Raw genomic sequence first — 24,618 nt, 5'->3', positions numbered from 1 at the left:
AACACAGAACAGCAAGGCTAAAGAAAGAAGGAGGCCTCCTTTGAGTGCTTGGTACAGGATAGTCTGTGGGCTCCTTTTTGAGCTTCAGGGCATTTAAAGTTTGGCTGACTCGAAGAACCTTTGTGTTGAGGGACAAGTAAAGAGGCAGGACAGGGACAGAGAGGAGCTGGCTCTGTAGAGCTGTTAGGGAGAGAAGGGTTGGCCTCCCATGACTTGCATCTTGGTTCACTATTACTGTTTGCAGGAATACATACTGGGTTGTGTCTAGATACTGTTAGAATTCATTCTTAAACCTTTATGATGTGCCACAAATGTCCCATAGAGGAGGAAAGAAGCCGTGGCCTGCAAAGGAAGGCTGCTTTGGAGACAGAGTGCCTGGGGACATTGCATCAAGGGTAAGGACATGAGTGGGCCACTGGGCCGATTGTGCAGAGTCCCAGTGAATACCGGAAAGGACCCGAGCCAGAAATAAGAAAGAACATTCAAGTGCGTACCCTGGTGGACACAGAGACAGAACCCCTGCTCGATGCATCCTATATTTCTAACCAGCTCTCAAGCAAAGTTGCTGCTGTGGAAATTAGGACCACACTTGGAGAAAACCAAGATGCATGGCATCAAAGTTCACTCACAGGGAGGCTGCCACCCTTAGAGCAAGGCTGGAATTCCCGGTTCTCCATGATACCCAGTTGTCCCACTGCTGTGCCTGGCATCACTTAGCCCAGACCCTCAACAAGGAAATCAATCATCTGGCTCGGCTCTTTGTCAGATCCTTGCTACCCAGACCCAATGCATTCTCATTCATTCTCTCTCTCTCTCTCTCTCTCTCTCTCTCTCTCTCTCTCTCTCTCTCTCTGATGGACAGGAAGTAAGATTCATGACTAAACTGTGCATTTCAGTCTTGGGAGGAATATGCCTGTAGCTTTGTGGAGGTGACTACGAGGAACGGTCTTTGTTTGTGGCAGGGGATATGGTGCTGAGTGTGGGTGTCAGTTGTCTGGACTTAAGTACAGAGTCTGCCTTTCGCATTTGTGACAATTTGTACCACTGATCTCTTTCAGAATAAGAACTCACTCCTCCGTGGTAAGAGTGCCAGGGGTTCTGCCCTTTCTAACAGGTCTGTCTGATCTGGAATTCTCCCCCAAAGCTTCAAAGTCCAGATTGAGAAAGAACAGATGGTGCCTTGGAGGAGTTGTCTGTACAAATAGGAACCATGGCATGTGTGCTTCCAAAGTCCTGTTCTTTCTTCATCATTCATCCCTCAGGCTTTGATTCAGAATTGTCCTTAAAAGAAAAAGACCAATTGACTATAAGGTTGATGATATGGATTACAGATCCAAAGCAAATTTTTCAGATTTCTGACCTGGCAAGGCCAAAGAGGAGGAGATTGGGAAAGATAAGAGCAAGAAGCTTATTGAAGCTTGCCCTACTCCATTTCTTCTTGATGTAATCAAATACCACAAGCTGGATGCTTTATAAAGAAAAGAAGTTTAGTTTAGGTCATGAGCTCATGGTCTAGGAAGTCCAAGAGCATGGTGCTGGCATCTTAGCCTCCAGTGAGAGCCACATGCTGTACCCTGACATGGCAGAAGAGCAGAAAGGCCAGCGGGCCCATGCAGAAAAGAAAGAAAACAAGGGGGTCAAAATCACTTTACAATTGCTCTCACCATACCAAATCCTGTCTCCACAGGAAAAGTGCTGATCTTCTTAAGGACTTACTCACCCTTTCCAAGTTCCGCTTCCCAGGACATGTCAACTCCAACATGACAAGGATAGATCACATTCACACTACAGCAAAGCTAACCACAGGTAAACCCCATACTCACATCTACGCGAGGCTGGCCAGTTAGCACAGGGACACACACCCATCAGCCCCACGTTTCTGTTTCATCTTCCACGTATAGGGAAGCGTATAGGAGGAGCTGTCTTTTAAATGACCCAAAATGCTTTATCCTTATGAGCAGACATTGAAAGAAATAAATTTCAGTGATCTCAAAAGACATGTCAGCACATGAGAAAGCTGCCGCCATCCCTGATGAGGCTGTCCCTCCCTTGTTCTATCTCCTGAGTCCCTCACACATGCCCCCCACCCTACCAACCCCCTCCTGTTAGTATCCTCCATAATTCTAGCCTTCTTTGTATTTTTCCTTTCTTTAGTGTGACCAAAACTGAACCCCTAATGGCTCCAAAAACTGTGTCTTTGGGCCTCTGCTACCTGTCTTAATGTCCTCCCACTCAACCCATGTGTGAAAGCAGAACACAGACATGCACAGACACACACACACACACACACACACACACACACACACACACAGTTCTTCCTCAAACCTGCAACCTTTTCTCATCCCTGTTTTCTATGGTTGGGTCACCAGCCTGGACCCAAGAGTTAACTCGGCTGACCTCCTTCTTTGTACCTTCTCATTCCCCATTCCTCTTGGTCTTCACCACAACATAGACCCTCCTTGGTTTTCCCCTGGGTCGTTTTCATCAGTGTTCAAATACCCACTGTCTGGCTTTCCATCCTTCAGGGAGGCTCCAGCAAAGATGCCCCAGCTCCCATGAGGTACTCTCTCCTCTTATTGTATTGGACTAGCCAATACAATAGCCACTATCCAGGTATTTCATTTAACTTACTTAAAAATAAATCCATTTTATAATTCACATCCTCGGTCACACAAGTCAATTTTCTGTATTTTGATTTGTTTTGTTCTGTGGGGGGAAGGGGTGGAATGGAATGCCAGGCCCCATCATTGAGCTACCCCCATCAGCCTTTGAGTGAGTTTTTAAGTGCTCAACAGCCATGTGTGGCTCGTTACAGAGAACGGTATCGTCACAGAAGTTAACTGGCGATGATGGCCCACTTTTCGTTCATCTTCAGCTTCTTTCTGTGCCTGTGCTTCTCTCTGAAGCCTCGCTCTTTCCCAGAGTCACAAAGACACGTCCTTACGTCCCATACCTCATCTCCAGCAGCACAGGACTTGACATGTCTCTGAGAGTATATTAGAACATTGAATGCTTTGGGGCATAGCATATAGATGGAAAGCCAGCTCACACTAACTGAAGCAAAAAAGGAGATGTGTTGGCTCTTGTTGCTAAAAATTCCAGCAGAAGATTTTGCACAGCTAGATCCAGTAGTTCATACGACTGTAAAACTGCTAGTCTCTCATCTGCCTCTCTTCCAGGATGGCTTCACTCTCTGCCCTGCATGCTGCTTTCTCCCCACTGGATGAGGAGAGATATCTAGGGAGTGGGCCCAGACTTCAGCATCCTTGATTTTGAAGGAAGAACATTTTCTAAGTTCATATATCAGATTCAGGGATTTGGGTTCATTTGCAAACTGGACCTCAAGTCACTGGTTATGGCCAGAAGATAAAACACATTGATGAGCCTGGCCTGGTCCCAGCTTTTCCCTGATGGTGAGTTAGAACAGCCAAACCATTGCCCATGAGCTCCACATAGGGGTGTCCAATGAAGGGAGAAGGGATATCAGATAGATAACACAAAACCCACCACTAACTCTGTTGGGCTCTTTCCTGACTTCTTGATCTGACCATAATCTGTGTGTCTGACAAAGTACCTAACCAGATGGCCCGTGTCTGCTGTGCTAATGGGTGAGAAGTGAACTGATGGGCAGGTGGTGAATGAATGGGTAAGTAGGTAGATGGTGGTTGAATGGATAGATAGGATGGATGGATGGATGGATGGATGGATGGATGGATGGATAGATAGATAAGATGATGGATGGATGGATGGGAGGGTGAGTGGGTGGTGGAGTGATGGATAGATGCTGATAGGTAGATGAATAAAGTAGTGAATCACTGCTTAGAAGAATGGGTCATTCCTAATGCTATGACCCTTTAATACAGTTCCTCATGTTGTGACCTCACACACACACACCATAAAATTATTTCATTGCTGTCATTTACTACTGTTATGAACCTAATGTAAATATCTGATATGCAGGATATCTGATATGCAGCCCCCAAAGGGATCTTGACCCACAGGTTGAGAACCATTGCCCTAAAGAATGCTCCAGCACTGCCAGATAGAGCAACCCGTAGCTAGCTTCTTCTGCTGCCCCTCACTGCTCCCAACACAGAGCCAAGGACCCAGCCAAGCCTGGCTAGAGGACTGGAAGTCTAGCCAAACTCTGTGCCTCTCTTTGTTTTAGCTGGACAGTAGGAGCTAGCCGGCCAAGGGAGGTGATTCTGAGTGTCTAAGGGAGTCACTCTTTCAGGACTCCTGTTCTCAAATGTACGTTTACCCTTCTTACCCAAGCCCCTAGCAATTAAAAACATGTTCTTTAAGACCGAAAGAAAAGAAAAGAAAGAGTTGTAGCCTAAGAAACCACATAATTGGTACTCCCAGCGGAAGCAAAAAGGCTAGAGCCTTCCTGTGCAAGAGGATTTGCAGATTCTGGCCTGAGGTCCAGATCCCGGGAAACAGTAGGTGTGTCTTTCTTCCAGAAGCCCTTGTTTCTGGCAGTGGCTGTGCTGCTGCGGCTGCTGGAACTGTCTAGCAAGCTGCAAAATTAATCCTGGGAGGTAATTAGCACTCCTGGGAGGGGTGGGCTGTGGACCACCTGTTGTTATGTCATTGTGGTCCCACTGGTGGCCTTGGGAGGCAGCATCCAGGCGCCTGGAGGGCTCAGGCGGGCACCTGGGGTGGTGCTGTTTCCTTTTGTTTTGTTTTAATTTCCATCCCTGTAATCTCTTGTCTAAAATAGCCTCTCAGAATTTGGCAATCGTGTTTCTTCTCTGGTTAGTCCCTCTTTCCATCCTTGCTTTAATTGCATCTTTCTCTGTGCATGTGTTTATTAAGGAACAAAAATGAGCTAGGCATTTAGAGGACTTATTTCAGTCTCATTAGACCCGCCCGACTGGAAGATTGGATGCCCAGGGCAGCTTCTGCCGATGAGAGGGCACAGCCTGTGCAGGGATTAGCCTGTGGGCTGTCACCGTGTCTGATGGGGGTGGCTGTCCTTCCTTAGACTCACTGCTTCTCCAGGCTAAGCCTCTTGGTCAGTTTCTGTGGGGTATGTGCGTGCTCCTGGGGGTGGCCTTCTCAGGGTTAGGCTATTTGGGGAACTGCTGAGCCTCCTGCTTTCTGGTCTTGACCTTTGCTGAAGAGCACGTGCTGTCCTTGGGGCTTGTCAGCATTTGGAAGGAGCCTGTCCCCAGGGAACCAGCATCCAAGCTCTGTCCTTCCTGCTTTTCTCCCCAGAGTGGAATCAGAGAAAGGACAGGTCTTACAGGGACATTCCTAGCTGCCTGTTCGGTGTTCTCGCCTGACCCACCTACAAGCCCGAAGGAATCAAACTTGGAAAATGAACTAAAAACAGCTTTATAGACCTTGTATCTGTGACGATTCAGATGGAACCAGGTCCAGTTAACATAGCGTTTATTTCAGTGGATTTAGGATTTTTGTGGCCTTAGCTAAGTGGCTTCCAACTCGGGATCTGAGGTTTTTTTCTGCCTGGCAAATTAAGTTTGTCTGAGCTGGTACGGGTTAGCCACTGAGGCACCAAACCGAAGCTTGTAGTGGCTTCCTCTCATTAGGAACTTATTTCTGTCCCAGGTCACAGTTTGGGGCGGGCTGACAGGAGTTGCTGTGCTGTGAGCCCGATTGGAGACCATGGCTCCTGCTGTGGTTTGTCCCTCCCTGCCATCCTCATGTCTTTCTCCTCTGCCATGAGCAGGGAGAGAGAGTAAAGACAATGCCCTTGCCTGGAACCGACCAAGCCTGGAGGGACCCAGTTCACCTACACACATGAGCACAGCCCCGGACAAAGCCAAAACTGGACTAGAGCAGGGAATCCAGCTGCAGTCCCCAAGATAGAAGATGGCAGGAACGCAGAGCTCCAGTGGCCTCTGTCTCAGAGACAGTGACACAGCAATACACAGAGAGAGAGAGAGAGAGAGAGAGAGAGCGCTCATGCTGTGTGTACTGTGCATGCACATGCATATCTGCTGTTGCAAGGATAAAATGTAAAATACAGTCATTCTTCAGAGGGGATGTCTGGCCCCCAGCAGACAGGCAGATTTTGTTATTTTTCTTGTCTCTCCCCTACTGGTTATTCCCTCGAGGTATATGCAAATAACAGACCAAAGCAAGAAATTAAATACACGTCCCTCACCTCTGAAGTTCCTTATTTCCGTGTTCCTCACAGTGTAACATTTCATTAGACCTTCCAGATGGGGAGAGAACAAGCTGATTAAAAATCAGACAGCACCTACAAGCTGCTTCACTGGTTCGGGGAGTGGCTGGAGCTTCAGAGGGACTGGGTGGCCATCGTTGTGTTTTAATAAATGGCTGCCTGAGTCATTTTCCTAGAAAGAATTGCACCATGGGTGTGTGTGGCCCTGAGGAAAGCAGGATGCTCACTCCAAGTGTTCTTGGTACCCATACCTTGGGGATAGGATGCTAGTGGTAAACCCGGGCCCCAGACTTTCCAGGGCTCAAGGGGACACATCATGGAAAGAGCAGAGTGGGAGCCTCAGTGTGGAGGCTTAGACCCAGCTCAAAGAGACATGTCCTATCCAACTTGGATTGACTCTGCCCTATGGGCAAGATCAAAAAGGAGCCACTCAAGCCGGGTGTGGTGGCGCACGCCTGTAATCCCAGCACTGGGGGAGACAGGGGCAGGTGGATCTCTGTGAGTTCAAGGGCAGCCTGGTCTACTAAGCGAGTCCAGGACAGCCAAGGCTACACAGAGAAACCCTGTCCTGAAAAACAAAAACAGAAAAAGGATCCACTCTGACACTGTGGGTGTGCCTTTCACACTCCCTGGCTGTGACTGCTTCCATCAGAGGTGCGCAGCCTGGTGCTTGGAATGAGCAAGGAGAAACAGCAGAAGGTCTGGCCAGCTTACCTCCTTCTGTCAGAGGAGAAGGTGGGAGGAGACCCTAGTGGTGTGAAAATACAGCATTCATTCTTGCAGCATTCATTTTTACTGAGCCCTCCAAGGAGCCAGGGACTATCTGAGCCCTGTCACACAGTGAGGAGGGATGACAGGGATTGTAGTGACAGAACTCAAGAATTTCATTGCCTGGATGCAGGTCCTTGTCTCTGCCACTTTCTAGCTGGGTGACTATGGGCAAGTTGCTTCATCTCCCTGTGCCTCAGTTTCCTCATGTGGGTAGCCATCATAAGAGCTGCCTTACAGAGCTCTGTTGTAGATCAAATGTGTCAGTATTTATAGTGCCTTGCCTAAAAGGTTTGACATCCCATTGTGGGGGAGATAGACCTCTAAGTAAATTACGCAGTCTGAAAAAAATAAAACAGCCATCCAAAAATAAGGCGTGGAGGTGAGGGGGGAGGGGAGGAAGAGTTGCCATTTTAAAAATAGGATAGTCAAGTGGGATACAGTGGAACATGCCTGTCCTCTCAAAGGCAAAGGAGCCAAGAGTTCAAGGTTAGCCTCAGCTACACAGTTCAAGGTCAGCCTGAGCTACATGATATTAAGATCTGATCTCATAAAAGAGACAAATGGGGTGGCTAGAAAGGGCCCACTGGTGTGACAAAGAAGCCTGAAGAAAATGGAGATGCCAACTACATGGCTAACTGGCAAAGGATTTGTATGTTGTATGAGGTCTTAAGGCAAGAGAGGTTCTGCGCCGCAAGAACCAGATGGAAGAGACCAGTCTGCTGGAGCAGAGTTGGTGAGAGAGCAGCAGGTCAAAAGGAGGACGAGGCCACCACAGGCTTTTGAAGTGTTAAGGGTTTGACTCTTTTTCTGGTGACTTGGGAACCATTGCAGAGAACCTGAGAAGCATGAGGTGATTCTGACGGGCAGGTGCTAAAGCCGTGTTGTGGAGGATACACAGGCAAGATGGAGGGAAACCTGTGAGGAGACTTGGCAGAAATCTGGGTGAGAGGCTCAGGAGAAGGCAGCCAAGATGGAGGTCAGTGATTGGAGTTACAAAGTCACCCCACAGCTGTTAGCCGTGGCTTGATCTGTAAAGAGCATGTTTGTCAGAGGTTGTGGGTCTGTGAGCCAGGCCTACAGGAAGCTATAGAGGAGGCCGTAAGAGAGGGTGGAAAGAGCCCAAGCGTGGAGCTGAGCTTTCTTCCTGTGACCACCACTTGATCCTTTGTGGCTGGGGACCAGCCTCTAATCTCTGAGCCTTAGTCTGCCCCTCCATGAAGTGTAGCCGGTGCTGTCATGCTCACTGTAACGTGAGTGGCTTCTTGACTGGTGACCGTACAACACTGTCCTGTAAATGCTCCTTCCCTGCTGTTCCTCTGCCACCCTACTCCGGTATGAAGCCCACAGCAGCGAGCAGTACCAGGTCAGGAGACAGACATCAGCCAAGGTCAAGGGCGTGGAGAAGGACAGCAAGAAAAAGGGAGGGGTGCCTCGCCTCTGATGTCATCATGAGATTTCCCCCTTCCAAGTGAGGACTGTGGGATATCTGAGTGAGTAGAACAGGGCACACTGCTCCAGTGAGTGGAGAGTCGCTTCCTGTGTGTCTGGGAATGGGGCAACAGGCTCTGAACCTTCCTTGGAAGAAGGCCACTGAGTTCCTAGGCCATCCTGTGGAGCCTGGCTAGTAGCCCAAAGCCATCCAAAGCCCAATGTCGGAAACACCTTCGTTGAACTCATTAGACACCTGGACTGGCCCTGCTCTGTGTGCCATGGCTCCTGGCTGTGAATGGACTGCTGTGTATGCAGGTGGAGCCAGACTAAGCCAAGAACAGATGGTCACACCCTCATTCTGGGGGCTACTACAGTTGAGCTCTGGCTTGTGTGTAGTACTCATAACCAGCTCAGGGGCCCTGACCCTGGTTCCCATGTTCTTCATGGAACTGTTCTATATGGGACCTGGGTCTGCACACACAAGTAGCTCTGGGTGGATGTGTTAGTGAGACTGTATCCAGAACTTCCACTCAAGAAACTGGCAGAGCTGGCAAGGTTACGCAATTTCAAAGGGTAGCATGTGATAAGGCACACGGCACCCTGTAGAGTGAGGCTGGAAAGGGTAGGGGGCACGGAGCAACATGGCATCACTGGCCTCTTAGAGGAGGTGATAAGTGGAAAGTCGAGGTGGACTCGGTCACAGTGGGGTGTTGCTAAGGCTATCCTCCATGCAGAAGATTCAGCTGAGGCTCCAGGCTGAACATGAAGTCTGTAAGAGCCCCCACTAAAAAGATGGATCGGCAACTCTAGGGCCCCTTGAGGCTCACCCTGAGGTTGATCGTGCATCTTGAGGTGTGCCTGTCAATCCAGTATTCCAGAGACCAAGACAAAAAGAACACAATCTCCAGGCCAACCTGGGCTAAGTGATAACATTGAAGCCATCCTGGGCTACAGAGAAAGAAAAAAAAAAAGATGTAGGAAGATGAATAAAAGGAGAAAGAGAAGAAGAAAATTATTAAACTGCGAAAAAGAAGGAAGTTGACAACATAGCTGGGAGGGAATATAAGACTGTGCCCTTCCCCGGGGGGAGAACTTTTGCCGGGTACCACCTCACCGTAGCATGCATCAGTTTAACAAAAGTGCCCCTCGGAGGTTTGTCCCTCTGAGGAAGGAACTGATGTGCGTTGAGCCTACAGTTCAAAGCCAGCGGCAACTTACTTGCAGTTCAGTGAATGTGGGCAGCAACACCAATCATGACTGGGGTACCTCAGAGTCACCCCAAGAATGGTTTGAGTTGAGATGGAAATAATGGGAGAAGGGGAAAAAAAAAAAACCCTGACAGATGCTGACATAACACTGAGTCTGGCTGTCTAAATAACTGGTTATGTAACTGTTGTGTTGTGGATCTGCACTGAGGGTAAGGGCAGAGGTGGGGAGCTCGGAGTCCTGACACTACTGTCCTCATGGGTGGTAATCAGAAAGGGATCCCAGGAAGAGGGTCACTGGAGTAAGGCGTGAGCAGGATGGAGGTTGTAACACCGCGAGGGAAGAACACAGTCGGAGGTCTTCATTCGCATCCCTTTCCACAGGTCAGGGCAGCTCAGTAGAGCCTCCGCACTGGGCCATGGCTGAGGTAAGAGGCTCTGCCTTCAAGGGGATGCCAGCCCTCTCAGACTAAAGACTGAGGTCTCAGAGAACCAACTTGGTAGACTTGTGTTTCTCGATTTCAAGTTAGACAGTGGCCATGTGATTTGCTTTGGCCAATGACAGGAAAAGAATGAAAAACTTAAGAGCCAGGGAGCCAGGGAGATGAGTGGCCAACCCATCTTTTCCATTGCCACCGTGGCCAGGGGTGCCCCTGTGGCACTCTGCAGGCCCCCTGCTGACCAGCCAAGATGTTCACTACTGAATATTCATTATAGCTTACTATGGTTGGTAGAATTGTAGTAGCTTTGATAGAACACTCGGGAAGCCAAAGCAAGCAAGACAATGAGGAGGCTAAAGCCAGCCCAGGCTATATTATATTTAAGGCAAAACAAACAAACAAAAAAAAGTGATGAATTTAAAATTAAAGAAACCCGTAAAAATGGCCAAGGTCAGGGAGGGGGGTTGGCTAGAGGATGGCTCAGTGGTTAAGAGTATTGGCTGTTCTTCCAGAGATCCTTAGTTCAAGTCCCAGCAACCACATAGTGGCTCACAACCATCTGTAATGGAATCTGATTCCCTCTTCTGGTGTGCATGAAAATGGAGCACTCATATACATAAAATACATGAATAAATCTTTAAAAATATGGCCAAAGTGGCCTTGTTTGAATTTTCTTTCTGAGCCGTGGCTCTTGCTTTATTTCAGTCTTCTTGCCCCAGCCGTGGATGAATGCTCCTGGTCTATTCCTGGTTCACCACCATGATGAAAAGAGTAGATAGCTGGTCTCTTTAGTTTGCCTCCCAGAGCTGCTACAAAAGTCTAGCAAGGCGGGGAGGAACTGGCTTTGGGAACCTGGAAAGTGGGGGACAGCTGTCACTTTCCTCAGTTTCCCTGGTCAGGAGGACGGTCACAGTGCAGGCCACTACCGTGTGGCCTTCTGCCCATAGTCAGACACAGGAAAATGCAGGCGGGAGACCCGGAGGAAACGTGATGCTGGTGTACATGAGGCCGGCAGTCCCGGGCTGCCCGACGGGGTCCAAATGGCAGCCCAGAAGCCAAGTATCCCTGCTTGGTTAATCTAAAAATAAACAGAAAGGCAACAAAAATCTATGTTTCAATTACTGCACTCAAGCTGTTCAAACAGCCAGCTCAGCACTGGGGATGTGAACTTGTCAACGGAGGCCGCCTCGTTTGCATGCTTGGGTGGCGATAAAGCTCACCCTCGCAACAGGCTGCCCTCTGCTCTCGGCCGCTGCTTTTTTTTTTTTTTTTTTAATTTAATTTAATTAAAAACATGGACATAGAATCAAGAAAAGGAGAAACGGTAGGCAAGTATGCCAGGGTGGTGGCTTCTAAGCAAAGACAAAGGGGACTCTGTGGCATTGGCAGAGATCGGCTGCAGGGTGGAGAGAACACGTGCTCAGTGGCCAGGACAAAAGACAGAAATCTCTCCCACGTAGCCCCAAGCTCTTTACCCCTGAGACTCATTGTAGACTCTGAACAAGCATGGCCCTTGGGTTCCTGAAGCCGAAGTGATGGCCTTTGAGCGAGGGTCCTTCTCTGTCCAGGGGAGAGGTCTCTTCAGACTACGTGGCTGACGGGCAAAGCCAGGGCTTCTGTCCCCAGACACACTATCTGTCCTCACTCACGTTCCGCCCTTCTTCTCTCTGGAGGGAATGGAGCCCAGCTCCACTGCTTTGGTCTCTCCGAAGCTAGCTGCTCCCTCCCTGAAGCCCATAAAGGTTTTATTTTTATTATTATTTTTTTTTTACCTTCCTCCTGCACCATAAGAAGCGCTATTCCTCTGCAGGAAAAAAACAGTAGGACCCTGCTCCTAACTGCCCCTCAGTGGAAAGGAGTGGGCAGTGTCTCCCTGGAATTTGGCTAGCAAAGGGCAGTACATAGATTCACCCAGAGCGTGCCTAGAGATTTGAGCGGGAGGGAAAGGGCGGAAGGACCCAACTGATGGAAGAGAAAACCTCGTGCACCAGCAAGGATTTGTGTAAGCAGGACACCTCCACCCCAGGTTCCACCAGAAAGAGGAGCCCAGAAAACCAAGCACTTAACTCTGGTGAAGGTTCCACAAATCCTGCACGCTGAAGCAGCTGCCCATCGCACATTCGCCCTGCCCGGGGATTTTAATGTCCCCGGCCCTCCGAGCAATTCTGCAGCCATCAGCCCAGACGCTAGTTACTTGGTGAAATAAAAGAGCAGTCCAGTCTCTCCCAAGGAAGATAATATCCTGTCATGGGCAGTATGATCTGCCGGCCATGTGACGGCCGTTCCTTAATGTTTCCAAATAGACTTTTGAATAGACTCTTGTCTAGAAGAAAGCAAATTGCAAGAGCATTTTTGGCAGCCAAATAGAGCACACGCATCAGTCTTTTTTCTCTGCAACTGGCTGCTGGGTCTGGTTCCAGGCATCGAGTAGGATCCATTCATCAGCCTGGGTCACTGATGGACACCATTTCCTGTGGAGCGCTAGCGTGTTGAATTAGTCAATTCTCCAAGATCCCGAATAATCAGGCCTGCCTGCAAGGCAGCAAGGAGCGAGTGGGAGGCCCACTCAGAGGAGGGAAGTGACTGCAGAATTCTGCTCCACAGACCTCTATCAGGACTTTGCAAGACTGTGGGGGAAACAGGGCTCCAATATCAGGGCTTCCGTCCTCTGCAGAGCCACAAGAACAGAAGCAAGAAGGAGCCAAGATGGTTATTCATAATGAGAACACTAGTTAGTCCTCCCAGACCCGCCATAGCTCCCTCATCGGTCGGTCCTGTTGTTTACAAGCTTCTAATTTATACGCTCCTCCCCTCTCCCCTCAGTTTATGCTGATATTATGTCGCTAACTGTCATTTCCAATATCTCTTTTATTTTTCATTATCACCATTATAATGATTTACACCAGACGCAATAGCACAAATGCCTAGTCAGTTAGTCCCGTGAGAAAAGTCCCTGAATCATGTATGCTTTTTTGAGGTGGGGGGGATCACTACAACATCGAAACCTGTAGCCAGAATCTCTCAAACCAAAGGTGCACACGGGAAAGAAGGGAATGAAGAGCCTGCTCTTTCAATATTGTTCATCTGAAGCAGGCTAGGTGCAGCCTTGCCCAGACAGGGAGATTGCTTTTTTTTATGATTTTTTTTATGAGAAATTGGGCCCAGAAAAGGAATCTGTGGCATTTTCTCTCAAACCTATCATCAGAAAAGCATTTTGAACATTTGTCATTTTAGGTCATATATTAAGCCCTGTAATTATGGAATGTGGGTTTTCCCAAAAGCACCTTCACTCTCGCGGACACCACAAGGCCATCCAGAGTATTGAAAGCCTGGCCCTAGGGCTGATCCTGGCTGGCTAACCCCAAATGGTTCAGATATTGTTGTGTTCTACCTGCAACCCGTTAAAAGATGCAGTTCTGACCAGCACTGCTAGAGTGGGGTCTGAAATGCTGTTTCTTTTTTTATCCTTTGTTTTTGTTTTTTGTTGTTGTTGTTTTGTTTTGTTTTCAAGTCTTTGTGTACCTTTGGCTGTCCTGGAACTCCATCTGTAGACCAGGCTGACCTCGAACTCATGGAGATCTGTCTGCCTCTGCCTCCCAGGTGCTGGGATTAAAGGTGTGAGCCACCGCATCTGGCTGATGCTGTGTTTCTAGCTAGTACCTCAGTGATGGGCAGTTACTGGCCAACTAAAAGACTCTTTGAAGGAGTCTATGGAGTCTATTGGAGGCCTTGTCCACAGCCATAGGCTTCCTCCTCTTCATCTCTTACAAAATTCCACAATGGGCACTACCCTACCTCCACCATCAGGACGCTGTGAAGAAAACAAGAGTGGCTTTGAAAGGAGCTTGGGGTGGGGGCAGTTCTTATAAGTCCACTCCAAGCACACGCAGAAGACAGCGCTGATGCCCTGTGGTTTGTCACAAGCAGTAGGACCCAGCGGACCACCGCATCTTCCCTCCTGCGCTTTCTGTAGCCTTTAACCCGCACCTCCTGATTTATATGCACTCAGCACAAAAGGAAGAAAGGGGGAGCAGTCAGAGGGGGCTTTCAAAGGCAATGGCCATTTTTGTGGATGGGGTAGCTGTGACATCTTGATGGTTTCTGGGGTACACATCTGTCTTCAGCGACATCAAGTTGTATACATTAGATATCAGCATCGCCTTCTTTGTCAGCCATGCCTCCGTACAGCAATCTAAAAGAATAACGCCCTTTAAAAAAAGATCAGAGATGTGGTCCCGTAAGGTCAGGCTACTGTCTTGGTAACCCATTGGGCATTTAGCACAGGCCTCCCCTCTTACCACTGGAGCCTGTCTCACATGCCACCTGCTAGAAGAAAGCCCTCAGTTCACCATATGGTCTGGGGGTCAGGAAGATGCTGTAGGATTAGCTGGCACTGGAGGAAACAGTCTAATCATCTTTAAGTAACAGAGACAATACGCTGAAGCTCTCCATTTACAGAGATTCATGCCACCTGGGGTCAGCGAGTGGACATGGGGTCACAAGTCACGGCTCTGGTTTCTGATTGGAGCTGTAGCATCCCTGGCTTTTCTCGCCACTGCCCCTTGCCCCCAGCCTTGGGGGTCTACGGGATGTTGTTTAGCTGGGTCCAGACCCTGTATCTTGTAGTAGGACTTGCTGGAACCTCCTGGATACTAAGCTTTGGGGAAAGGCTGAGCCATTCCATTCAAGCTAGTCATTCTCCAGATGGGCTCTTAGTGGGTAAGGCCTGACAGAAGGGGGTCACACTGGCCCCTCTCAGCTGGAAGAGATCTCTTTCAGAATTGAGTTGACGTAGGACAGTAACACCATATGTGATTTATCTGGGGCTATTTTAAGTAAAGGAACTAACAAGGCCACTGCCCCTCAGGTTTTTCACCCCTCAGAGGCCTGAGGGAGGCTGGGTAATTCCAAGTTGCCTTGGCTTCTGTTCATGGAGAGGATTTGAGCGTGGCACCTGTCCCAGGCGGGCATCTACACACAACCCCCGTGACTCATGTTTGTGTAGAGACTCTAACACCTGCTCTCCCTGGGGAACACATCAGCCTTGGTGTGGAGTTTAGGGCCGGCAACCAGAGCCTTGTACGTGAGACGGAATCTGGGTTTGCCTCTGAGCAGGCTGTGTAAGTGAAAATGGGCTCCAAGAGCAAAGCGTACTCATTTCTTGGTACCAGGTGCCTCCCTCATCTCTAAACCTTGTCCCTGCCCTACCTGATGCTCCATGATAAAGAACACTTGTCACTGTAGTCTGGAATCTCCTGATCCTGCCTTTGGATGGCCAGCCGTGTGAACTATCAGCTGTAGTGAAGGAAGCAGAAAAAGAGAGACGGCCCCTACCACAGGGGTGGCGCCAGAATTCATGTAGGGAGTAGGACATGTCCATCCCTCCCTGAGGCCTGGTAGTCTGGACTCTGGCTTTGTGAACAGAGGAATGGCCTGAGGAAGCAAGAGAGGGCAACGGGAGGCCTAACCCCAGCCCCAGGCAGGAGTGAATCTTTTAGTTACTGGGGCTTGCTTGGTGGGCCTGAGGGTTTCTGCCCCAGTTGCGCCATGCACATATACTTCCAGGAAGTACAAGGACATTTTCCAGGGGCATCCTCAGCTCCCACCAACATCCACACCAAGCCATGGCCAAGCTGGCTCCGTGAAAGACACCCAGAGAATTCCTTTGTGTCCCATTTGTCAAGATGGTGTTCTGGCTGCCGTGTAATGTTTTGTTCCAGAAGGAAAGCTAAAAGATGCAGGGAGGGGAACGAAAATAATAAAGATGGGCACAGGCTGTTCCAATTGACTTGGCAGCACGTCTTTCCCCAAATGAGGCAATCATCCATTTTCCAATCGGGCTGGACGTCCATGGCTCATTCCTCAGCCATCCACCTTGGCTCCCGGAGTCTGGAGGCAGCGAGGGCTCCCCTGCCTTCCTGTGGATTAATCACGCCTTCAGGGCTCTCGCAGCCAGCAGCCCACTCCTTCGGCGTGTCTTAATGATAAGAATGAGGAAAGGGTCATTAGCCACCTGTGATCCTGTGTGCAGTGTGTACACACCACGAATGTTAATATGCAAGGGCCAGCACCGACATCCAGAAAACACAGTGAGCCCCTGGACACAGACCACGGCTAGCCTGCTTGTGTATTCAAGTAGATACAGCATCCTGGTCCTGAACAGGAATTTCAGGGGCCAGTGCCCAGAACTCAAGAGACACTACTCTCTAGGCTCCAACACTATGTGGGCAACACACACACACAGGCACACACACACACACAGGCACACACACACACAGACACATGGCAATCCTTAATTATTTACTGATGAATTATTCATGATGAAGGCTTTCCAAGAAAATCTGTGTAGCAGGGCTGCTGATCTGGTATCTAGCGAGTGTCTAACAAGTGTCCAGGAGACGGAGCCCAGCCTGGAGCTGCTAAGAAATCAGAGGCATGGCTGGGTACCAGTGCTGAGTATGGATATCCGCTGACTCCCCTCTGGTGTCCATCCTCGGACTCCCAGGCCTTCTCAGAACTGTTGTGGTTCTTCTCCCTGGGCTACAGGGACAAGTCTTTCCATCAGGGCAGTTCCTGGGACTAGCAACACTGTTCCCAACATCACGGACGTTAGCTAGCTAAAGAAAATCTTTCTCTTCCTACCAATCTGTTGCCTCCCTGTTGCCCTGGTGAGACCACCCGAAAGGTTCACAGCTGCCTAGCACAGGGGTTCTCAGTAGCTGTGTGCATTTGCAGACACCGGACGTCCGCTCAGCCTCAAGACTGACAGTGTACTGTGAACTCGGTGCAGAAGCCTGCCAGTCCCTGCTGCCCTTTAGGCTGGCATCCCATTCTCTCTACCTGGCCTATGGCTGTGACCACCCCCAATGATGGGCTCTTTCTCACATGCAGAGGCTCACGGGATGTGTTTCTCAATCCTCAAGCAGTACTCCAAGGGAAAGAGCTTTTCTTCTGATGTTGGAGAGCAGTGAAGATATGAGGGCCCTAGGGGCAGGTGATAGGTGAAAATTTGGGGAGGGTGGAAGTCAGGGAATGAGGTCACTTGCTTTCCTCAGTTTGATCCTTAATGATGTCTGGTGTCTCCTGCCGGGGAAGGGGCGCAAAACCTCTGGAGATGGGCCACACCTCCTCCGTTCCTATAGGTTTCAGGTGCTCCGGCTTCTGGTATGATTGAGCACAGTGAGGACTTAGTTCTGCCGCCATCAGGAAGCAAAACCACTGCTTTCTGTCCACTCCCCATGAATGAGGAGCTGGGAAGGAAGTAGCTCTATGGAGCCCCCAAGTCAAACAGTGCACTTGCCCAAGGAAGCCAAATAACCCTTTTTCCCTCTCCAAGCAAGGGTCAATGGAGGAAAAAAAGGCCCTTCCCATGGGAGACTTTATGCTAATGACACCCAAAAGGTGGCCTTTGTACTGACTCATGGGGTGGCTGTGTTTTATCTTCTGGTTTTCCTAAGAACTGGTCAGTGTGACATGGCTACCTTTGAGGCACACTCAAAGATCTAGTCCTCGCATTTGGTGTGTTCCTGTGTGAGAGACCAGAGACCCAGCAACACAGATACTTATAGACTGGGGTATGGGTCGCCAGCAGCGACTTCATTTCCAGAGCAACGCTTCTTCCTATTTGCTGCGATGCTGTCAGGAGTCTTCTTCCCTAGGGAAGGAGAGGGGATCAAAAGAAGAAGAGGAGTGGGAAACTGAAGGCATGAACCAGCTTCCTGAGCTGTGTGCAGAGCCTGGGTCTGGTGCTGAGAAGCAGCCGGTGGGGTGCCCACGTATGAGGTGCTATGAAGATATGCAGACAAAGGCATGGAGGTGCACCCTTGCTCCGGCACAGTGGGGTCTACAAATGGAGAGCCTAGGCAGAGTGGAAGAAGGGAATTCCTCTATGCTTCACTCCAGAAACTGGTCTAGCCTTCTTCCCTCCTCTCCTGACTCAGTATCACTGGGATAATTCAGACAGTGCCTTGGTGGGAAAAGAGTTTTGCTGCAAACAAGATCCGGAGTGAAGTCGAATACATCACACGTTTGTCACTGGGATTTCAGAATTAACCTGGGGTATGAACAAGCCATGGTCTCCAACCTAGGCCTCAGTGTGACCTTCCTCTGTTGACTGATAGAAGATTCCCCCGGCTCTCCTGCTCTTTCCTGCTTTTCTGTTCTTTTCTCTCAAGGCAAGGTCTCTCAGTGGCCTAGGCCGAACTCAAACCCCTAACAGTCCTGCCTCAGGCCCACCACAGCTGGGATAAGGGTGAACTACCATGCTCCGCCTCAGAGCGTTTTCATCACACGCGTGTGTCACTCAAACAGGTGCCAGCAAGGCACTCCCTCACCCAGGCACAGGGCCTGGATTCTCTATAAACCGTCACCTCCACAAAAAGACAAGGAGGAGGCTGCTCACGCCCTCCTTTCCTGGTGCAGGGCCCCGTGCCAGGCTCCACCAGTGCACAGGCAGCCTGCCAGGAAAGGGCAGTCCCTCGACAAGGAAGCATTTTTCTGTGTTTTGTCTAGAATCACTTAACCAGTCTGGTCTGAGGCGGCGCGTCCATTCCGGGCCTCCTCCCTCCACACGGGCACTTCCTGCGCCTCCTGCAGCACCGTCTGGGCACACACGTGTATGTACACATGAGACCTCTGTGACATGCTGGCTCTGTGCCCAGCAGGAAATACTTACATTGCCACCTCTGGAGCTGGCAGTCTGCCGACCGGCTCAGAGTAAACTGCGGCGTGTTTCTTTCACTCGTTTGAAAGGGGAAATTAAACTGAGGAATGAGGTCTGACCCAAGCGCTTGCATGCAAATAGTTGACCTTTGTTTTGAATACACTTAATGAGACTGAAACCAGATTGTGTGGCCTCCAGCTGCCTGAGTCTCCACCTCCTCCCTGGCATTTGAAGGAGACTAGAAGATTGGCAAAGGGCGGAGGATGGTAGGAGGTGAGCATTGTGCATCTTGTTTTTGTCTCTTATACACTGAAACTGTGGCGCCCAGCACTAGGTCCCTGAGGTAAGCAGCTACATCCAAAGAGTTTCCTTTGTCCTGATCCCAAGTTTCTCAGCTGCCTTCACACATCCCGGTACAGGAGTCCTGACCTTCCTGAGCCACTATGCCCCCCAAGAGGAAATGATTTCTCTGCAATATATGAGGCTGTGTTGTTACATGAAATGAAGGACCTGGTTGAGTGTATTAGTCAGGCTAGATGAGGTTGTGCTGAACTAACAAGTAGACCCTCACTCTCGGCATCTAGATGATACCAATTTATGTCCCAGTCATGTGAAGCCTGGCACAGGTGTGATTAAAGGTGTGATTTCCAGAGTTGCCAGGTGGCAGAGGGAACTTCCGAGTCATAGAAAATAACTGAGGGTGGGCTCCAAGGAGATAGTCTCAGTCAGTCAAGTGCCTGCCTTGCAATAGAAGACCTAAATTCCATCCTGCTGGACGTCCTCCCTTGTAATCCCATCGCTGGGGAGGCAGCACTTGCTGCCTGGCCAGTCTAACTTCTTGGTGAGCTTCAGCCTAGGGAGAGACCTGTCTCTAAAGAAGTAGGCAGCATTCCTGAAGGTGAAATGTTTGGTTATCTTGCATGAGCTCTCAAAAGCTCATCCACTCACCCATCTGAATGGTTACACACATGGGTTTAAAAAAAAACTGAATTTTTTAAAATTATGCTTACTTATTTGTGTGTATGTAGACAGGCATAACACACATGTGTAGTCAAAGGAGCCGTTTCTCCCCTTCCATCAAGTGGGACCCAGGGATTGAGTCCAGGTCATCAGGCTTGGCAGCAAGTGCCTTTAACCAATGAGCTATCTTGCTAATCTAAAAGAAGATATATTTTTATACAACCAGGTCTGGAAAACATTTTCTTTGCCTACCCACTGTTTTTGTCTGCCAGATCCAGATGAATCAACAAGATATCTGGGGGAGATCTGCCTGCGTGCTTAGGACAGAGTACATGGTATAGCAGAGACATAGCAGAGTCTCCACCCACTTAGGACCCAGCCAAGGAAAACGCTGCCCTGAGACTGTGGCTGGTGATAGAGCCCTGCCTTAGTGGGCAAAGATGGAGGAGACAAGAGCCCAAGCTGTGCGGTCTAATGAACCCTCAAAATGCAGGTTCATCCTCCAGAACTGCTCTTAGAGGCTCAAGTCCTACTTGTTTTAATTTAGTGCCTCCAAGTTGCCAGTCAGAAGACTCAAGGATTAATGTCTAATCAGTGTCCCCTTCCACACGGATGTGGAAATGTGTTGTTATAAAATAGTAAATGCCAGGCCACAGTAGAGGACAATGCAGCCACTTTTGATGTGAACTGATAGACTCAGATAAGAAAGGAGAGAAGAACCTCCCCTATCAGTGGACTTGGGGAGTGGCATGCATGCAGAAAAGGGAGGGAGGGTGGGATTGGGAGGGGAGGAGGGAGGGGCTTATGGGGGGATACAAAATGAATAAAGTGTAATTAATAAAATAAAAATAAAAACAATGGCATTAATGTAAAAAAAATAAAATAGTAAATGCTAGCTATGGTTTCATGCCAGACACTGCAGGTTGGATGAATGGGCATTGTCTCTGCATTGGGGTTATGAGAATGTTCTAGAACAGTGGGCCAGCCCAAACTCTCCAGTGTCTGATGGAGAGTTAGGGCTTTATTCTGAAAGATGGGATTTATGCATGGAAAAGTAAAGAATCATGACCAGATTTCTGCTTTTAAAACAGTTGGAAAAGAGTAGGGAATAGGATCACATGTAGCCTGGGCTACACAGGATTCTAGGCTATCCTGAGCTCCGAAGAGTACTAGGCTTTCCTGGGGAGCATAGGGAGACCCTGTCTCAAAATAATTAGGTGGGTAAGAAGGCAGGATTTGGGGGCAGGAAGCCTAATCAACATAGTTGACATGCAAAGATTACGTAGAGGGAGCAGATTTGACAGCCTGTGGGGCAGAGGGTCTCCGCCCCCAATGTGACAAGGTAGCCGTCTCTGAGGCAGGGCATCCCTGAGAATGGGCATTTAGGCTACAGGACAGTGATCTCATTTGTGGATGTGTGGCATCTAGGAACCTGGAGTGCAGCCAGGATGCATAGGGCAGGCTCAAGGAAGGTGGGAAAGTACTCGGGAGAGACACGACTGGAAAAGTAGCTTTGAGTGGCATGGCTAAAGGGGAGTTGTTAAGTGAGATGGTCCAAGGAGGGCCAGGGTCAACTGCTGGGGAGCAGGGAGTGAACCCAGAAAGAGAGAGGTCGGTGATACATCACACAAGGAGCTCAAAGGAAGAATGATCCCTGGACGATGCATTGGGTTTAACGAGTAGGCCATCTGTGACCTTAGCAAGAGCAAGTTCCCTGGGATAGACACAGGAGGGGCCACATAGGAGCAGGTTCCGGGGCAAACAGCAGTCAAGAAAGTAGAACTAAGTTTAGACCACTCTCCCACAAACCTCCACTAGAAAGTTTGAGGGATGGCCAGGGCATGGGGGTGGGAGGTGAGGGTCAATGTTTCACTGTGTTTTCACTGTGAAATACTAAGTTAATGTTTTAAATGATTTTTTGTGACATTTTGTGACATGAATCTGGACACACAATGATGAACTAAACAGAGAACCAATACCTGTCTTCAAAGATGCCGGTCACCTCTGCCACAGGTGGGGGCGGGTTCAGCCCAGGCTGCATTTTACTCTGCTCTGTGCAGACTTACAGAACGACTCTCAGTTCTGGCCCCGCTACAGAAGCAAAGCATGGTAGCAGGTTTCCTGGGCTGCGTACAGACTCTGGCTCTCGAGCACAAGTCCTGGGCAGCGAAGGCAGATATGCAAAGAGCAGAGGAGGCTCAGGTTTTATAGACATTTTAAAAATAAGTGGCCTGTCCGGTAGCCAGCAACTTCAGAGCTGGGCTGGCAGGCTGGAAGGTGGGAGCCTCTTATGTAGGCTGGAAGTGGACAGAAAACAGAGTAGGGCCAGAGCACACTAACAAATTCTCGAGCCACAGCTGGGACTGAGGGTGTGTAGGGTAGGGCAAGCCCCGACCCTCAGCCGCTTGTCTCTGCTCCAGCATCGCCATGCCTTCTCCCTTCTGCCCCCGGCTCTCCTCACCCTCCACAGCCTCACCTCTTCCCTGACTAGAAGAGTCCCCAGCCGAGGAGGAGCCAGAACTATCACAGTGATACTGAGTGAAGAAATACAGTTCTTGGTGACTCAGAGGGCCCTTCCCATACCATGGCGCGTCTAGTCTCCATGACAACCCTGAAAGGCCTTCTGTTCAGATACTCAGGAAGCAGCATGGGAGATACAGGGAGTGGAGGCCAGAGTACCCAGGTCCCAGAAGTGTAGCATTGAATCGTAGGGTTGGGGTTGTGAAGGAGGATTTACTCCTGGAAGCTAACATCTTTCGGAGACACGGTGACCTTTTTCACCTCTTAGTTCCCTGCCCTCAGGGTGGATCACTTGTTCTCTGTGAGTGTCCTTGTCTGTAAATTGGGGACCAACCGTGCGTTGCCGCCTCACGGGTACTACACGGAACAAATGAGTTTCCAGTCAAGGCTGTGTCCACTAGAAAGCAAGTACACAGGTGGGTCGCGTGACCTGTGCTTGGAGAATACCCGGTCAGAGGTCTCCTATCACCATGGGCATTGGAGGGAATGCTTGCCCCTGACATCATTAAAATGTGCACTTCATATTGCTCAGGGCAGGGTGACAAAGCAGAGCTGAAAATGACTACTTGGCTGTAACTGGGTTCAAATCCTGCTGATTACACCCTGCTGTGTGCTTCTAAACAATCAATTCTTTATCGTCTGGGAAGTGGATCGAGGGTTTACCAACTTGCTGAAACTCTGAGATTGGCTAACATCTGAAGACCCGTTACCGAGCCTAGCGCAGGGGCCGAGCATCCGCTGCTGGGGGTGGCCACCTGTGGCCGGGCAGGGCTCCTCTTTGCTTAAACTGCTCTCCTGTGTTCCGTGCTGACAGGTCCGGGCTCTGGTTCCCTGTGAGAAGCTGCCACGGCCCACCGAGATGTCCAGACACCACAGCCGCTTCGAAAGAGATTACCGCGTAGGCTGGGACCGCCGTGAGTGGACTGTCAATGGGACCCACGGGGCCACCAGTGTCTGCAGCGTCACCTCCGGTGCTGGTGGCGGCACGGCCAGCAGTCTCAGCGCACGACCGGGCCTCCTGCCACTGCCCGTGGTGCCCTCCCGGCTGCCCACTCCCGCCACAGCTCCGGCTCCCTGCACGACCGGCGGCGGCGAAGCCATCACCAGTCTTGTGGCCAGCTCGGCCTCCGCAGTCACCACCAAGGTAAGATCTCGGCTGCATGGCAATTGATTTTGAAGGTGAAAATGGCCTTATTTACCAGACAGTCTCTGTCTGGAACTAACGGCGGGGCGGGTAGGGAGGCAAGCAGATGCCGACGCCACACACGTGCTGATGAAAAGCTACTGCGTGAGTGAAGGAAGAGTACTGCCAAGTTGGCAATACTCGTTTCCCTAAGTAAGAACTAAAAACACACAAGTCCCCCTGGGGCGTCATCAGTGGCTGGGGTTTGCAGCTGTGCTAGCCACACGGGGTCAATAGCCCATTACAGATTCATCACCACGGTGAGTGATCTCGTGTCCACAGCCCCTGTGAGCCTCACAACAAATGTGTGAGGTCACTGCACACGTGTTTGCCTGATGGCTGGGGGTCCACATCACATCCCAAAAGCAGCTGACTGCAGCTCCCCCGATCATTCTGCCTTTTTTTTTTTTTTTTTTTTTTTTTTTTTTGCAAGAGACGGTTCCAGAAACCTCAGGAATGGTGGCAGAAGCCAGTCTGTGTAAAACAGGATGTGGAAATGAATGTCACCAGAGCCCTTGGCTGGCTTTGGGCTGAACTGAGGGCTCTGAAGCCCCCTCTTGCATGCAGTGAAGAACGCTTCCTTCGCAGACTGAGCCAGAGAGGGACAGCTGGTGGCCAAAGCCAGAAACGCATTCCTCCCTCATCCCCCTCAGCCATGCAGAGGCTCTGCAGGCCGCCTTTGCCTCTGCCAGCCATTCAGAACCACTTCCCAGGAGCCCTCTCGGGGCCTGCGTGTGTGCGGGTGTGTATGTGTGTGCTGCATGTGTGTGCGTGCTCGCGTGAGCTTTTCTTTTCCCGCTCTCATAAAGGTTGCGGGGAGAAATTAAAGGCGGGAAGCCCCAGGCTGGCCATTGTGTGGTAGCTGTGGTGGTGGACGGTGCTCTCCAGGTGCTCTGTTTCTTTGTCTCTGCGATTTTCAAAACTCCCTTTCAGCCCTGCTTCCCATTAATAACAGCGCTGCTGGCCGCAGAGCCTGGCGGAGACCCGAGACAATGGAGCTATCGGAGGCCAGCTTGCAGCACGCTGACATCTTGCTGCAGTGTCTTATTGATTTTATTTTCCTGTTATGAAAACACCACCCCACCAAGGCAGGGAAGGAAGTAATACTAGACAGGAACAGAGAGGCAGGATTATTCAGGCACACACACACACACACACCCGCAAGGCCAGCCAAATACATTCCTGTCCTGGGCATCAGGCCCTGGCCACTCTGAATTGGTGACCTCTGTCCAGGATAGCCTGCTTGCCAACCCTGCTGGCCACATCTGGAAGACAGTCATCAAGGCCAGCTG

General features: G+C 50.0%; 1 protein-coding gene across 6 annotated transcripts in view; it reads left to right on the top strand.

The window, feature by feature from the left end:
- Positions 1-24,618, top strand: part of Klhl29 (kelch like family member 29) — a 294,873-nt gene that overhangs the window by 142,753 nt on the left and 127,502 nt on the right. For all 6 annotated transcript variants that reach the window (XM_021644969.2, XM_060365570.1, XM_060365561.1 and 3 more), the window contains one exon: positions 22,958-23,287. In XM_021644969.2, the coding sequence (XP_021500644.1) occupies positions 23,003-23,287 (285 nt within the window). In that variant the 5' untranslated portion in view covers positions 22,958-23,002. The remainder of the gene's footprint in view (positions 1-22,957; positions 23,288-24,618) is intronic.

This window comes from Meriones unguiculatus, chromosome 1, assembly GCF_030254825.1.
Source record: "Meriones unguiculatus strain TT.TT164.6M chromosome 1, Bangor_MerUng_6.1, whole genome shotgun sequence".
Taxonomy (NCBI): Eukaryota; Metazoa; Chordata; class Mammalia; order Rodentia; family Muridae; genus Meriones; species Meriones unguiculatus.
Note: the sequence above shows the minus strand (reverse complement) of the source record. Positions and strands in the feature narration are given on the sequence as shown.